General features: G+C 54.2%; 3 protein-coding genes across 5 annotated transcripts; 1 reads left to right on the plus strand and 2 right to left on the minus strand.

Moving 5' to 3' along the window:
- Positions 1–418: 418 nt before the first annotated feature.
- On the minus strand, positions 419–1,954 carry ATP6V0E2 (ATPase H+ transporting V0 subunit e2). Its single transcript, XM_086900754.1, has 4 exons — positions 1,817–1,954; positions 1,690–1,737; positions 1,451–1,595; positions 419–1,204 (listed from the first exon to the last, which is right to left on the minus strand). The coding sequence occupies exons 1-3, from the start codon at positions 1,918–1,920 to the stop codon at positions 1,502–1,504; spliced, it is 246 nt and encodes an 81-aa protein (XP_086756880.1). The 5' UTR covers positions 1,921–1,954; the 3' UTR covers positions 419–1,204; positions 1,451–1,501.
- A 175-nt stretch (positions 1,955–2,129) lies between these two features.
- On the minus strand, positions 2,130–6,712 carry COX15 (cytochrome c oxidase assembly factor COX15). The gene is made up of 8 exons (XM_086900750.1): positions 6,431–6,712; positions 5,795–5,917; positions 5,377–5,563; positions 4,774–4,941; positions 4,124–4,205; positions 3,655–3,809; positions 2,666–2,779; positions 2,130–2,407 (listed from the first exon to the last, which is right to left on the minus strand). The coding sequence occupies exons 1-8, from the start codon at positions 6,652–6,654 to the stop codon at positions 2,276–2,278; spliced, it is 1,185 nt and encodes a 394-aa protein (XP_086756876.1). The 5' UTR covers positions 6,655–6,712; the 3' UTR covers positions 2,130–2,275.
- On the plus strand, positions 6,569–11,576 carry CUTC (cutC copper transporter). Of its 3 annotated transcripts, none has more exons than XM_086900753.1 (9): positions 6,569–6,789; positions 7,109–7,180; positions 7,251–7,310; positions 7,465–7,674; positions 8,888–8,923; positions 9,315–9,448; positions 10,047–10,074; positions 10,488–10,593; positions 11,147–11,576. In XM_086900753.1, the coding sequence occupies exons 1-9, from the start codon at positions 6,726–6,728 to the stop codon at positions 11,256–11,258; spliced, it is 822 nt and encodes a 273-aa protein (XP_086756879.1). In that variant the 5' UTR covers positions 6,569–6,725; the 3' UTR covers positions 11,259–11,576. The 3 variants fall into 3 exon arrangements, with proteins under 3 accessions (XP_086756879.1, XP_086756877.1, XP_086756878.1); XM_086900752.1 differs by having other exon boundaries at positions 6,721–6,789; positions 7,476–7,674; XM_086900751.1 differs by lacking the exon at positions 7,251–7,310 and having other exon boundaries at positions 6,717–6,789.
- The last annotated feature ends 62 nt before the right edge of the window (positions 11,577–11,638 follow it).

Raw genomic sequence — 11,638 nt, forward strand, 5'->3', positions numbered from 1 at the left:
AGACAGCATCCTTTGCTGCCCTCTTTTTACCAGGAAAAAGCCTGCCCACTCAAGAGTCCCTCCAAGATGTTGGTCTCTGCTTTTTACCTTATTCCCCGAGTCTTAGCTGCCCAGCAAAGAGGCCTCTGAGCTGCTCTAGTGCCATGGAAATGGCCCCCAGCACAGCTGCACGGGGTTGGGCAGCTACCCAGTTCTCTCTCTAGCACACACAGTTCCCTCCCTGTGACCCTGGTCCCACAGCATGAGCGCACAGGTGGCATCAAGGATAAAACTTTCCATGCACCAGTGTGCTGCTGACCTGCTCAACAGCTGAGGATCCCAGCCTTGTTCACATGGTGTGAGAACAGTGCTGGGGAAAGGTGTCTGAATAAGGCCAAGACTGTTGCTTAGCCTCAAAGCAATGACTCAGCCTCCGGCATAACTTACTAGAAAAAGGATTTATTTCCACAACACAAGTTAAACGCCACTAACAAATAAATAAATACGGACAAATTATCTGATAAATAAGGGGAAACCTGAAACACAGTGCCCTGCTTGGCTCTTCTCAGAACCTGGACCCATCTTGTGGTGGAGATACCTAAACACTACTGCAGCTGCCTCACTGCTCAGGTGGGAGACAGCCCTCTTTTCGTCCCCTCCAGCAGACCCCAACACCTCCCTTATCACACCCAAGGGAGTCTGCGTGCTCCTCTAGGGTCAGCCCTCCCTTCTCCCATCCAGAATCTGCCTTAGCAGGGACCACCCCCACCACAGGGGACTGACCAGACCACAGAGGATGCAATGGCTCCTGCGTTCTCATGCAGACAGGTAGCCAGTGGATGTAATGATCAGGGACAGGGCAACTAGTTGGGCAGCTTGGGCTACGAGCAGGGGTTTCACATGGGAGCTAGGGCTGAACACACCAAGAGGGTAGGACAAGCACTGCCAGGACAGGATCTGCTGGCACCACACACAGATCCCTCACAGGATGGTGCTCAGTCACTGCAGCACTGGGCCACCTGAGGGATCTCTCCCTGGTAGCGTGGCTGCTCCTAGTGCTGGATTAGTAGGCCCTTGTTCAGGGGTGCCATGCTTGGGGGCCCAGCCATCCATTGGTCCAGGCTGCAGTGCTCCAGGTGTGCTTGGGCAGCGGGTCCAGCCTCTGTCCCAGCACCTCTGGGGGCTGTCCGGTACAGAAGGATAGAGGCTGGAACAGCTACAAGAGCTGGGGGAGGGAAAAAGGAAGAGAAGTTAGCACCAAAACACATTCATGAGGGAGCTCCCACAAATTTGAGAACTACAGTGCTTGATTTGCTCAGGCCCAGCGCAGAGTCAGCAGCCCCACACTGGGACCACCTCATCACAGCCACAACACACAGAAGCCAAAGTATTTCCCCCAGCCCAGCAAGGGCTGAGCTGCAGCTCCCTCCTGAGCCCTATACAGACAAGCAAGCAGACTGTGCCCACTTACGGTGATGGATTTGATGGGGATCACTGTTGAGGCGTCAGTTCCCAGGAAGTGTCACTCCCAGAGGAAGCGCACGTACCAGATGGTCTCGTTCTTCAGCTGCGGCCCGAACAGGGGGTTGGCCTGGGCCAGGATGGCGATGAGCCAGCTGCAAAGGGACACACCTTCCGTCAGTCCCCCCGGCAGGACCAGAGCGCCGGGAGCGGCTGCTGCCCCGGGGGTGATGGGCCCGCGGTACTTACAAGAGGTAGCAGCACACGGCGGTGGTGACCAGCATCGTGATGATCACCCTGCGGAGATACCGGCGTTAGCACAGGAAGGCCCAGCTCCGGATCCCCCGACCGCGGTACCCCCCGAGCCCCCACTCACCCGCGGTTCGGCCCCTTGGGCACAAACCAGGGGGCGGCGATGCCCACGAGGCCCCAGAAGGCGGAGAAGAGGACGAGCGGCAGCGCGAAGCTGTGCGCCGTCATGGCCGCTCCGTGCCGGACAGCGCCCCGCCCACTGCCGCGCCACGCCGCCAATCCGCGGCCGGAGCGCGCCGCGCTGGCGCCACCGTCCCCTCCCATTGGCGGAGACGCTCGGCTCGGCCCGGATCGGCTCGGCCCGGATCGGCCCGGCTCGGCTCCCGCGTCCCTCCGCGCATCGCTCCGCGCAGGAGCAGCCAGCCAGACACAACCGCTTCATAAAATTCCTTTATGTTACAAAGTTCGCACTCACACCCGCCGCCGCCTCCCGCGCCAGCCCGGCTGGGCGCACATCCCCCTGCGCACACGGGGCTCGGGGTCCGGCGGTGCGGCTCCCCGGGAGGGTTCTCCCGCCCGGGCGTTACTTGGGGACTCTCCGGAGCTCGCTCATGAGCCACAGTGCCATGCTGAGCAGGGCCAGGGAGCCCGACTGGTGTGTAGCAGCCAGAGGTGTAGGGACATAAAGCAGCAAGGTACTGATGCCCAGGCCCACCTGCCAAAAAGGGAGAAGAGGTAAGAGCAGTTGTGGATGCACCACTGATACCATTTGCAGCACAAAGTGTGTTGTTAGAAAGGCTCATGGCCACACCATAAGCCACCCCAAGTTCAGAGTGTGCATACAGTATGGTAAGGTGTGGGGCCTAGGCAGCTGCACCTCTCAGCTCCGGCCTCTTGGAGCTAGCATACATCCAAGTGGGGTCAGCTCTGGTGAATGTGCTACAAAGGAGTAGGGAAAAAATAAGGGCAGTACCTGCATGCAAGCTACAGCCAGTAAGGAAGTCACAGCCATCCTGGTCCTTCGAGGGAGTGGGATCTTCCTCGAGAAGAGGTACAGTGCCGTGACAGCTGTGACAGAGGCAATTCCCTACAGAAGGGAAGGGAAACAACCACCCTTCAATGAAAGTTCAAGGGAAATGGGTGCAGTGGTCTTTGGCTGTGTCTTCCAAGCATTAAAAGAAACGGTGAGAGCAATATTCAACTAAAGAAATATATTAATGGCCATGACCAAATCCTAGAGCTCCCATGCCATCAGGTTAACAATCCTGAAATTTAAGTGAAGTTATGGAGACTTTTATTTTGCTCCAAACTAACGCTTTACTTTTCAACGGCTTCTCCTCACTGATTCAAGTCATTAGAGATTGTGTCTGCCCTCTCCCCAGCTGTCATCTGGAAAACTGATCTCTTTTCCACCCCTCATCTATAGTTCACCAGCATAATCTTGCTGTGCAGGGCACCCCAGGTGATCCAGCTTAATCTTTCTTTTTTTAGTCTTAGCCACAGCTTAGTTCACAGCAGTGCTGCCAGTGGTATTTAATATCTGGATTGCTCTAACTAGCTGACATATATTCACAGGGCACTACTGTGCAAAACAAGTTCAGAAATGCTGGAGAAAGCATTCATTATCAGGATTTCCAAGTTTTATTTCACATAGCTTTCCCAGACATTTCAATAGCAAGGGCTATCCCACACTGTAGCTCATGTTATGGAAAAGGAGACTCAGAGAAACAAAGTGTGTTACTTGCGCAGGAGGAAGATCTCCTTAAGGAGGAAGGCCACACTGAAAATAAATAACAATGCTAAACTTCCTCTTCCTGCAGAAGCAAACTGGTAAGATGCTCTCAGGCCCTTTGGACACCCTAGAAATCATTCAAGCTGACAGAACCACAGCCCAAAGAAGACAGCTTGGCTGCAGGAGGCAACCAAGAAGCAGCCCAGACATATCAGGAAGACAGCACTTACCAAGATCCTGTGATCAAACTGTACAGTTGTAGGATTCTCAAAAATATTTCTCAGTACGGGGGAGAAGGCAAGGAGATCATCTGGGATCCAGCGCTCCCCCATTTTGGGAAAGGAATTGTACACAAGGCCAGCATCCAGCCCTGCCACAAAGGCACCTGAAATTCCAGGGTAGAAAATGAGACAACCAGAGTAGACAGGTTGCACAGCTCTCATTCAAGAGCTCAGCTTGATCCTGAATTTCTTTTAGCAATATATAAAGAGATCACACAGCATAGGCTGGCTGGAAAGTGCATCTCCACCTGTCCAGGAAAGACCAATGAGGAGGTTCTTGACTCCAAGATCCCTGATAGCAGTAGTTTTCCCAGAGATGGATGGGGTTGGTCAGAGTCCCCACCAGACCAGAAGAAAAAAACCCAACCAGCAGAGAGGAATGAGTCACAAATTGGACAGCAGAAAGTAATAGCTTTACCTGAAAGAGCAGTAAGAAAAATGAGAGCTGTAGTGCCATGAGCATATTGTTTCAAGCGAAGCAGCTGTTTGGTTTCTGGCAACTGTAAAATAAAAAAAATAATAATAAAAAAGAAGTAATAATAAGAATAAAAATAAGAATAAGTAAGGCATTTCCAGTGCTGTTTGCAGCAGCTAAGAAAAGCCTTCACTATATACAAAGGCAAAAGGGTTGGCCTGTGTTTTACAGGGGGATTTTACAGACTGCCACGCAGCAGCCACACTTCAGTGGTCCCTTAAAACCACAGCTAATCAAGTCCAGCTCTGTTCAGAAACTGAAGTGGCACCTGGACAGTTACTGGCACAAACCATTTAGGCCAGCCAGGCACACCCCTGGCTGAGCTTCCACAAATTCTGAAACTAATCACTTTTGACCCAAACAGCACTAGCCGAAGCAAGTGTCCCATCACCCAAGAAGTTTACAGAATGGGTATTTTGTAACACTGTAAGTAACTGTTTTGTAATACTGTAAGTATTAGATCAGAGTCAGGAACAGAGACTGTAAGAGAAGCACCATCAGCTTTCACATCCTTACCTTACCTTCACATCACACCCCAACCCTCTGAACTGACACTGCCCTGGGCTTTCAAATCCTGACACACTGCTCCATACCTTGTGTTGTGGGAGCAGCAAAGACAGACCTGTCCACAGGCTGGCAGAGTACAGGACCAGTGCAGAGCCCAGGTGTGCTGCCAGACGGTACTGACTGACCCGAGGAATGTCGTAGGAGTCTGGCTTCTCTTCCAGCCCACTCTTCACCATGTACCATCCCAGCAGCCCCTAACAAAACAGGAGAGGGCTTGGGGCCAGACAGGACAGCAGCAGCTACTAAAATGAGATAAACATTAGGGGCAAAGCAACTTGTTTCCTCTACTTTCAACTAGCTACCAGCACTGACACACTGTCATGGTGTCACTGACACCAAGCTATCATGAATCCCACTGTCTTAGTTACGCTGGATCAGAAGATATCAAAATGACAAAGGGTAGGATCAGATATCGAGCAAAAATTCTGTTCTGTAAGGATGGTGGGCACTGGAACAGGTTTCCCAGAGAAGTTGTGGATGCCCCATCCCTGGTCAGGTTGGATGGAGCTCTAAGCAAACTAGTCTAATGAAAGGTATCCCTGGGTGGGAGGTTAAAACTAGATGATGTTTAAGGTCGTTCTGTGATACTCAGATGCTGTCACTAATCCCTGTGGCTGCAGAGCTCTCACCTGGAAGCAGACCAGCCCACAGAGTGCAAGGACACAGCCCTTGAGGGGCCGGCTGAGCCAGCCCCGGTGCCAGAAGTAGGCAGCAGGCAGGATGTAGGCCAGGCCCACAACGCGGCCCCACATGCGGTGCGAGTACTCCATGTACCAAATGAACTTGAACTCTGGCAGTGTCATGTCGTGGTTCAGGCTGTTAAGGGACAATAAAGCAACTGTTTCACAGCCGCGAACTGAACTTTGTACAACATGGAATCGCCTTCCTCAGAGAAAGGCAGGGAACAGAGGAGCCACCACCAGGCAGGCTTTATGCGCCTTCCCACAGACACCAGAAAACATTTTCCTCCTTACATTAGTTTTATGCGTGGCTCAGTTGCAGGACTGATGCTCTCAGCCCACCCTCCTTCCAGTTTTGCACACTCACATTTTAAATTCTGGGAACTGCTGGTACTTCTGGAACTCGGCTTCCCACTCCTGCTGCGTTCGGGGGGGTTTCATCTCCTTCACCAGGTGCCAGTCGACCATAGAAAGGCCTGATTCTGTCAGCCTGGGAGCAGAGATATGAACAGGCACAATGCCCTGACAGTAAGCAAATCTACTGAACTGAAGTGAGAGCTGTTGGCTGCACAACCCAGGAGATGGGACTTGGATGGTCCTTGTGGGACCCTTCCAAGTCAGGATATTCTGTGGTTCTACGGTAAGTCTTAAAACCCTTGTTCAGACAATCCTTAACAACTAGACAACCAGAAACATGATGGAGATCAGAGTCTGTGAAAGACCAGACCTAAAATGACGATAAATGTGTAAGAGTTGCCCCCCAGTGGCATCCACAGACTATGAACAGTCTCCCTGGTAGTCCCAGCCCCATCCCACCATGTCCCCTTGCAGCCAAGAAGGGCAGACACCAGAGGAGCTCTCACAGGCTCTCTCGGGGTGGCTCTCGGTGTGGGGACAGCCGCAGAGGGACACCGGCGGCGGGGACCGCAGGGCAGACACGGACGGCTGCCTCCAGGGACCCGCTGTGCGCCCCTCCCGGCGGGGCTGGGGATGCCGCGCTCACCTGGTGACGCCGCCCAGCACCACGGCACCGGCCACGGCACCGCTGCAAACCAGGAGCCATCGCCCCACGGCGGGCGGCGGCACGGCGGGCTGGGGCGCCTGTTGGAGCAGGCGGCGCGGAAGGCAGAGCCGCGGGGGGAGGCGGCCGTGTGCCGGCGGTGGCGGTGGCGGTGCGAGCCCGCCCCACAGCAGCCGCCGGGCCCCGCCGCGCGCCGCTCGCAGCATCCCGAGCCACCCCGGAAGTGTCGCCGCCGGAAGCGCGGGACGAGCACTTCCGGGCCCGCCCGGGCGTCGCCATGACGATCGCGCGGCGCGTGACCGGCAGCGCAGAGCAGCGACCCCCGCGCGCCGCCAGCACAGGTGATGAGGGCGCGTGCGGGACGGGGGCGGGGCCCGCGCGCCGGCGGGGGCGGGGCCGAGGCGCTCGGGGGGCGGGGCTTGCAGGCGCCGCGCGCCGGCGTGGGCGCGCCCGGCTCGCGTCCCGCACCTCCGTCCGCCCGCGCGCCCGCCCTCGCGCCAACGAGCGGCGCGGGCCCGGGCCGCGAGGGGGCGGGCCCGGAAGCGCGAGCGGGGGGGCGGGGCCTGAGGCGGAAGCGGGGCGGGCCCGCGGCGGGGCCGGTGCGGCCCGGGCGGGCGCCATGGGGCGGTCCGGGGTGATCGTGCCGCTCCCGTCCCGCAGGCATGGACGATGGGTTCCTCATGGAGGTGTGCGTGGACTCGGTGGAGTCCGCCGTCAACGCGGAGCGCGGAGGTAAGGCTCGGGGGCCTCGCGGGAGGGGGCGACAGCGCGGCGGGGCCGGTTCTGACGCGCCTCTCCGCAGGTGCCGGGCGCATCGAGCTGTGCGCGGGCCTCGTGGAAGGAGGGACCACCCCGAGCATGGGTGAGCCTCGCCCCTCCTGGGCCGCCTTCCCTGTCGGTCTCCCTTCGCTCCCCTGTGTCCCGCTCGGCTCCCTCCCCGCGCCCGGTGCCGTCCCGCCCGCCGCGGGGCCGGAGCTGCCGCGGCGGGTGCTGAGCCGGCCCTGTCCCGCCGGCAGGGCTGCTGCAGGTGGTGAAGCAGTGCGTGCGGGTCCCGGTGTTCGTCATGATCCGGCCCCGCGGCGGGGATTTCCTGTACTCGGACCGCGAGGTGGAGGTGATGAAAGCCGACATCCGCCTGGCCAAGCTGCACGGTGCTGACGGGCTGGTGTTCGGGGCCCTCACCGAGGACGGGCGCATCGACACGGAGCTCTGCACGGCGCTGCTGGGTGAGGGTGCCTCCAGGCAGAGCTCTCTGCTGTGCCAGGCTTCTAGTGCTGCTCCGGCTGATGCCGTAGAAATGTACAGAGGGCTTTGGTCTGCATATCCTGTCTGCGGTTTTGCCATCTCTTTACACTTTTTAAGGTTTCATTTCCTGCCATACCTTTGAGACAGTAAGTAGTTTAGAAACTTTGCGGACAGAGGACCACAGTCCAAGCCATTCACACAGAGCTTGAGGCCACCTGGGGCATAATAGCAAAGTAAGAACACTTAGGTGAGCTGCTCTAGAGGCATTCAACTATTGAAATCTCTCCCTCATTTTCTTTGTCCTTTGTTCTTTTCCTTATGCCTTTGCTACAGGTGTCTAGGGTATGTATCTCCTGAACTTTGGCCTTGTGTGTAGCTGGCAGTTCATCTTAATTTTTCTCTCTTAAAACATACAGGGAGAAAAGATTACAAGGGAGAGGTGTGAGCATGTGGAAAGCTACTGAAGCTGCAGTGGGAGATTATTAGTCCAGACCACAAACATGTGGAAGCAAATTCCCTTTCTTTCTGCATATTTATTGGGAGCTACAGCCAAAGCTAAAGAGGGCTGGGCCTTTCTCTGGTGATGTGGTGCTGAGGTTCTCATATGAAGATGAATGTGCTGTAAGGAGCGCAGCAAAAGAAAAGGGTCTTGCCAGGACTTGGCTCTACTAGGCCAACATGTGCTCTGCTGTTTCCAGGGCAGGGACCAGGTGGATATCTTTTTGTAGAAATAAATGAGCTTTGCTCAGTAAATAGAGCTCCTCTGGTGAAGTTTGCTGTGCTCTGAGAGCAGAAATTATAGGTAGTAAAAGAAGTCACAAAAATGAGCTCTCCTGCTTCCAAAGACCAATGATCCTGTCCTTTCCCCAGGTAGATGATACAACTTCCCTACTTCCTTCCTGCAGAGAAAGTCATCTGTGGTGGGAATGAAGGTTCTGCATTTTCCAGATGAGATGGGGAATTTTAGTGTTACCATAAAAACAAAGGTTTCTTGCGTTCTCAAAGGGCAGAAGATCTCTTCCCTGTGAAAAAACCTGGATAAATAGCATTGTTCCCAGCAAGAATGGGGACTCTTCTGAGCTCCCCAGGAATGGCTTGAGAAGCCTTTGCCCTCTGCTGTGTCGTGTATATTTCTGGTTCTAGCATGAGGGACTCTGTGCTGGCCCTGACTGACCATATGTCTTCTTTTTGCAGCTGTGTGCCGTCCACTGCCAGTCACATTTCACCGCGGTGAGTTTCCAGGGACAGTGGCCCTGGGGAGGGTCCAGTCTGTGTCCCACTGCTGGGGGAAGGTGTGGCTGGAAGGGAGCTGAGCTTCAACTTCTTTGGCTGTTCTTTGGAGAGTGAAAGCTCTGCAGGCTGTGCTATTCCCTACAAGGTCAAAGGTCCAGGGGGCTCAGGTTTAGGAGCTGTCTCATTGTCCTGTGAGAGAGGAGGTGTCTTAGGAGCTGAGTATGGTGGCCCTGGCACTGCTGCAAGGGGAGTGTTACAGTCAGGAGCTGTAAATCCAAGGTGTGAGCAGAGGACCCTTCCTATCACTGCCCTCGGGGGAGTTGGCTGAGGGACAGGGTTTGAGCACAATGAACTGAGCGATTTCTGAGCTGTTGTTCTGGTCCCTCAGCCTTTGACATGGTGCATGACCCTCTGGTGGCACTGGAGACCCTGATTTCCCTGGGGTTTGAGCGGGTGTTGACGAGTGGCTGTGACAGCTCAGCACTGGAAGGATTGTCATTGATTAAGAGGCTTGCAGAGCAGGTGAGTGTTTGCTGTGCTCCCCTGGGTTACTGTGGCTGCTCCCTGGCACTGCCTGCAGGCAGCTGCTTTATGGTGTCCTCCATTTGTGGAAGGGAACTTCTGCCAAGGAGTGCTTGCCTTCCCTCTCTTACAACAGATTTAATCTGTTTTTCCAAGTCCATGTAGGCTGGGCCCTGAAGTCTCCCACAGCAAAAACTGGTTGGGTTCTTGCTTGCAGATTCCGGGGGGGTGGTGGGTGTTGGTTTCAACAGCTGGTGTGATGAGTCCATGCAAACAGCAGAGTGAGGTGCCTGCTAAGTTTCTCACACTTTCTTTTAGGAAAGTGCAACAGGTACCTGAGAGGTGGGATGGAGAGGTAGGAGGGAATACTGACAGGTTGTCCAAGCTATAACTGAAAAGTAACTGAAAGTTTTTTCCATTTTTCATTTTAAAACATGAACAGTACAAAAAAGATGGGTGAAGCACACAAATTGTAAAACATTGCGACATCCATGAGCTTATGGAAAGTGCTGCATGTGTGGTTTCTTTGCTGCCTCACAAATGCATGTGTGGATGTAGTCCTTGATAATATCATTGATGTGTGTTATTCTTTTTTCAGGCAAAGGGCAGAATTGTGGTAGTGCCAGGTAATGTTTTTTTGTCTTCTGTACCAGGTTCTGCAATCCCTAGCCTTTCCTTGCTGGCCTCTTGCCCTGGAATCCACTCTCTGATCTGGCTTTCCCTACAGCAGGGAGCCAGCTGCCTGGGAGGAGCAGCAGCTCCTGTCCCAGTGTGAGTAAAGACCATGCTGCCTGTTGGGGACAGCAGAGCCCTGCAGCTATTGCTCCCTGGATTTGGGGACAGTTCTAGATCTGTAGGAGAACATAAACCAAGGCGTCTCATATCCCTTTTCATGTTCCTGGGTCTCTGTTGTTCCAAGGGATGTTTTTTCCCTTCAGTTTATATGGTTCCTGTCCCTTAGTGGCGAGGTCCCCGGGTGATGTCAGGTGTGGAATAGTGTTACCTGCTCAGTGTGTGACATCGGGCTTGTTCCCACCAGGAGGTGGCATCACGGAGCGCAACCTGCAGAGGATTCTGGAAGGCTCCACTGCTTCTGAGTTTCACTGCTCTGCTCGCTCAGCTCGGGACTCAGGAATGAAGTTCAGGTAACTGATTATTTATTTTTTAGCAGAACTCTGTGAGGGAAAGGCTATATGAATGTGAACATGAGTTTGTAGAACTGGCAGAAATTTCAAACAGCTTCCCGAGTGCTAGTTTTGCTTTTACGTTTGGGATCATGGTGCCTGACATTGTATTCTGCAGTGCATGAATCCAGAAGTGCTCCTCATGTGGACATGAGTTCCATGCAGAAGCAGAGCCTTGGGACATCTCTCTCGCTAATGCTGCCTTAGGAGTTTTTAGGGCACTTGGGAAGGCAGGTTGTGGTGTAGTTTTTTTAGACTTTTAACATAAGCATGTAAGATTTGGGAAGCCGGTGGGATGTGCTTCTGAGAAATGAGTCAAGAATGGATTGTATTTACCCATAGGTCTACACTCCTTTGGATTATTGTTCTTTCTATTGCTGTCCCATCTTTGGTTTGGATGGCACCATCTTTGGCCAATACTGAAGCTACAGGAAATACGGGAGTATTTTTCTTGGTGGATCTTACTCATCTGTATCACCAGCAGATCACCACTAATCACTGGTTTTCCTGACAGAAATCCCAACGTTGCCATGGGAGCGTCCTTCTCTGCCCCCGAGTACTCCATCAAGGTGGCAGATGTGGCCAAAGTGAGGACCCTGAACGCGATTGCCAAGAACATTCTGTAGTGGATGGCACCGTGCTGGGACAAGAACGCTGAGAGCCCAGGGTCTGCCCTGGCACACGGACAGATGGGTACTGCTTCCGTCCTCAGGCTGCAGAGGATGTGCACTAGGTGATGAAGCCTGACACCTCTTCCCTTGGCTTCCCCTGAAGTCCCTGGCCTGGAAACTTATGTTGGCCATTTAAAATAAAAGGACTAATTCCCAGATGTTACAGCAACAGCTGTTTGGCAGCATTTGGGAGGAAGGGAGGTGAGCAGGTAGGGGGACTGAATTGTGTAGCACTGCATGTGATTGTCAAATAAACACTGCAGCTGCCCCCCCTCTTGCTGTGCTTTTCTAGAGTTTATTTATGTTTTCGGGTCAGACAGTGACCCATGTTGCAT

This window comes from Cyanistes caeruleus, chromosome 8 (assembly GCF_971803275.1).
Source record: "Cyanistes caeruleus chromosome 8, bCyaCae1.hap1.1, whole genome shotgun sequence".
NCBI lineage: Eukaryota > Metazoa > Chordata > Aves > Passeriformes > Paridae > Cyanistes > Cyanistes caeruleus.